The sequence below is a fragment of the Loxodonta africana genome, chromosome 20 (genome assembly GCF_030014295.1).
Source record: "Loxodonta africana isolate mLoxAfr1 chromosome 20, mLoxAfr1.hap2, whole genome shotgun sequence".
Lineage (NCBI taxonomy): Eukaryota > Metazoa > Chordata > Mammalia > Proboscidea > Elephantidae > Loxodonta > Loxodonta africana.
Window position 1 is genome coordinate 15,970,341 of NC_087361.1, and position 2,105 is coordinate 15,972,445.

The following is a 2,105-nucleotide window of genomic DNA, read 5'->3' on the forward strand; positions in this document are numbered from 1 at the left end:
GCCGACTTTTCTTCGTAGACTTTGTTGGATATGTTGAAAATTGTAGCTAATTCCACTCTGATGCAATTTGTGACCTTAGGTGTAGTCACTTAAGTCACTCCTAGAGACACTTGTAGTTTAGATTTTGAAATACATTTTTGCAGAATCCTTCCTTCATGACCTTATTTAGCCATTTATACATTATTCGACTTAAAAATCATCATGGCTTAGTGATTTAATATATGATACACAAAGTGTCCAATTTTCCATTTCTCAGTATCCTTGATTTTGAAAAAACTTTATCTCATTAAAATCAGTTTGTAAGAGGGAATGATATTTATTTCATAATGTTATGAGGTTTTCTTTTCATGATTCTTTTCATAATGTTTATTACTTCTTTATTTCTTAGACTATAGATAAAAGGATTTAATAAAGGAATAACTAGAGTATAAAAAACAGCAACTGGCATATCTTTATCTCCTTCTTTAACTGAACTTGGCCGAATGTACACAAAGAGAAGAGAACCATAGAATATTGAGACAGAGAGAAAGTGAGACGCACAAGTAGATAAAGCTTTGCTTCTTCCCTCTTTGGATTTCATTTTGAAAATAGTGAAAAGGATGCAAAGATAAGAGATAAGGACTATGGTAATAGTGGAGATTTGAACGGACCCTGCAAAAATAAGTATCATTAGTTCATTGATATATGGGTCAACACAGGAGAGTCTGTATAATGGAAGAACATCGCAAAAAAAGTGATTGATTTGATGAGATCCACAAAAGGTTAACCTTAATAGAAGTACTACATGAATAAGGGAGTGCAGGTTCCCAGTTGTGTAGGCCCCTGTGATCATCTGAATGCAGAGTTTCTTTGACATCATGGTGTGGTACTGCAGTGGGCTACATATTGCCACATAGCGATCATAGGCCATTGCTGCCAGGAGAAAGCAGTCTGCAGTTTCAGCAAGGCAGAGAAAATAAAATTGTGCCATGCATTCATAGAGGGAAATCATTCTGTCCTCAGAAAAGAAGTTCTCTAACATCTTGGGGGTAATGGCACAGGAACAGCAGGAATCCATCAGAGCCAGGTTGCCCAGAAAGATGTACATGGGTGTGTGGAGACGGCGTTCCATGAAAATCAGTGCCACGAAACCAAGATTCCCCACCATGGTGATCAAATAAATAGCAAAGAACACCACAAATAGAAGGGTCTTCAGGTCTGGGTGATCCATAAATCCTATGAGGATAAACTCATTTGTCATGGATTGATTGTCCTTTTTCATCTCTACTTTCTCTGTTGAGATCAAAAATATGGAGAGATGGGATTCTAATTTAGAGTGTGTTTAATTTTCCCTTTGAATTTCTCAACAACAACTGGGGGTAGGGCCACTTCCTCAAGCTTTCCCTCCTGTCTCTGAAATGCAGGCACACATACTTCTAGGAAACATTAGTTCCTCTAAAGTGTCATCTTATATGACCTCAAGCACTGAAGTTGAAGATTCACAAGAATATTTTGATAATTCCAGGAATATGCTTGCCGTGAAAAGATCTGTGTTTATGAATTTATACAAAACAGTGAACAAATAGAGTACCCTGGATCTAATGTTCTCAAATATTGCAATGTCAATTTTTGTACTGATGATTCTTAAAGTGTACTTAAGGTCCATTTTCCAGTATAAATTATGTATATTTTTCTCCATTGAGGAAATATTTTTTTAATATACTATTCCAGTGGAATGAATGTTTTAAAATAGGGTACTACCTGTGTAATAAATTTATAATTTAGAAGGTGCACAAAGGTCACTAAGTGTAAAGGAGTCATCTATTTAAAAAAAGTTACTTTGGAAAACTAGAGAAGTAAAATTTCATCAATTTTCTTAATAAGTTAATTGATGTATATCATCTTCATATTTCTATTAATCCATTTTGCTATGATGGAGCAAATTTTCTGAGACTAGTTTTAAATGCAATATCAACATTTTTCTTCTTTATCTGGATACTTTGCATTTGCAGCCTTAAAGATCTCCAGTCATTCTAATATTCTGAGATTTGGTGATCATACTGTAATAATTCTGATAATATTATAAGAATTGTTAAACATCCATTTTGTATCCTCTCCAGTTTGTT

The 2,105-nt window shown here is 34.5% G+C and overlaps 1 protein-coding gene across 1 annotated transcript; it reads right to left on the minus strand.

Annotated features, from left to right (window-relative positions):
* Nucleotides 1-316: 316 nt before the first annotated feature.
* LOC100661095 (olfactory receptor 5K1-like) lies at nt 317-1,261 on the minus strand. Its single transcript, XM_010598586.1, has one exon. The coding sequence runs from the start codon at nt 1,259-1,261 to the stop codon at nt 317-319; it is 945 nt and encodes a 314-aa protein (XP_010596888.1).
* Between the last annotated feature and the right edge of the window lie 844 nt (nt 1,262-2,105).

Coding starts and splice junctions, on each gene's coding strand:
- LOC100661095 (XM_010598586.1), bottom strand. CDS start 1,261: ATGAAAAAGGACAATCAATCCATGACAAATGAGTTTATCCTCATAGGA.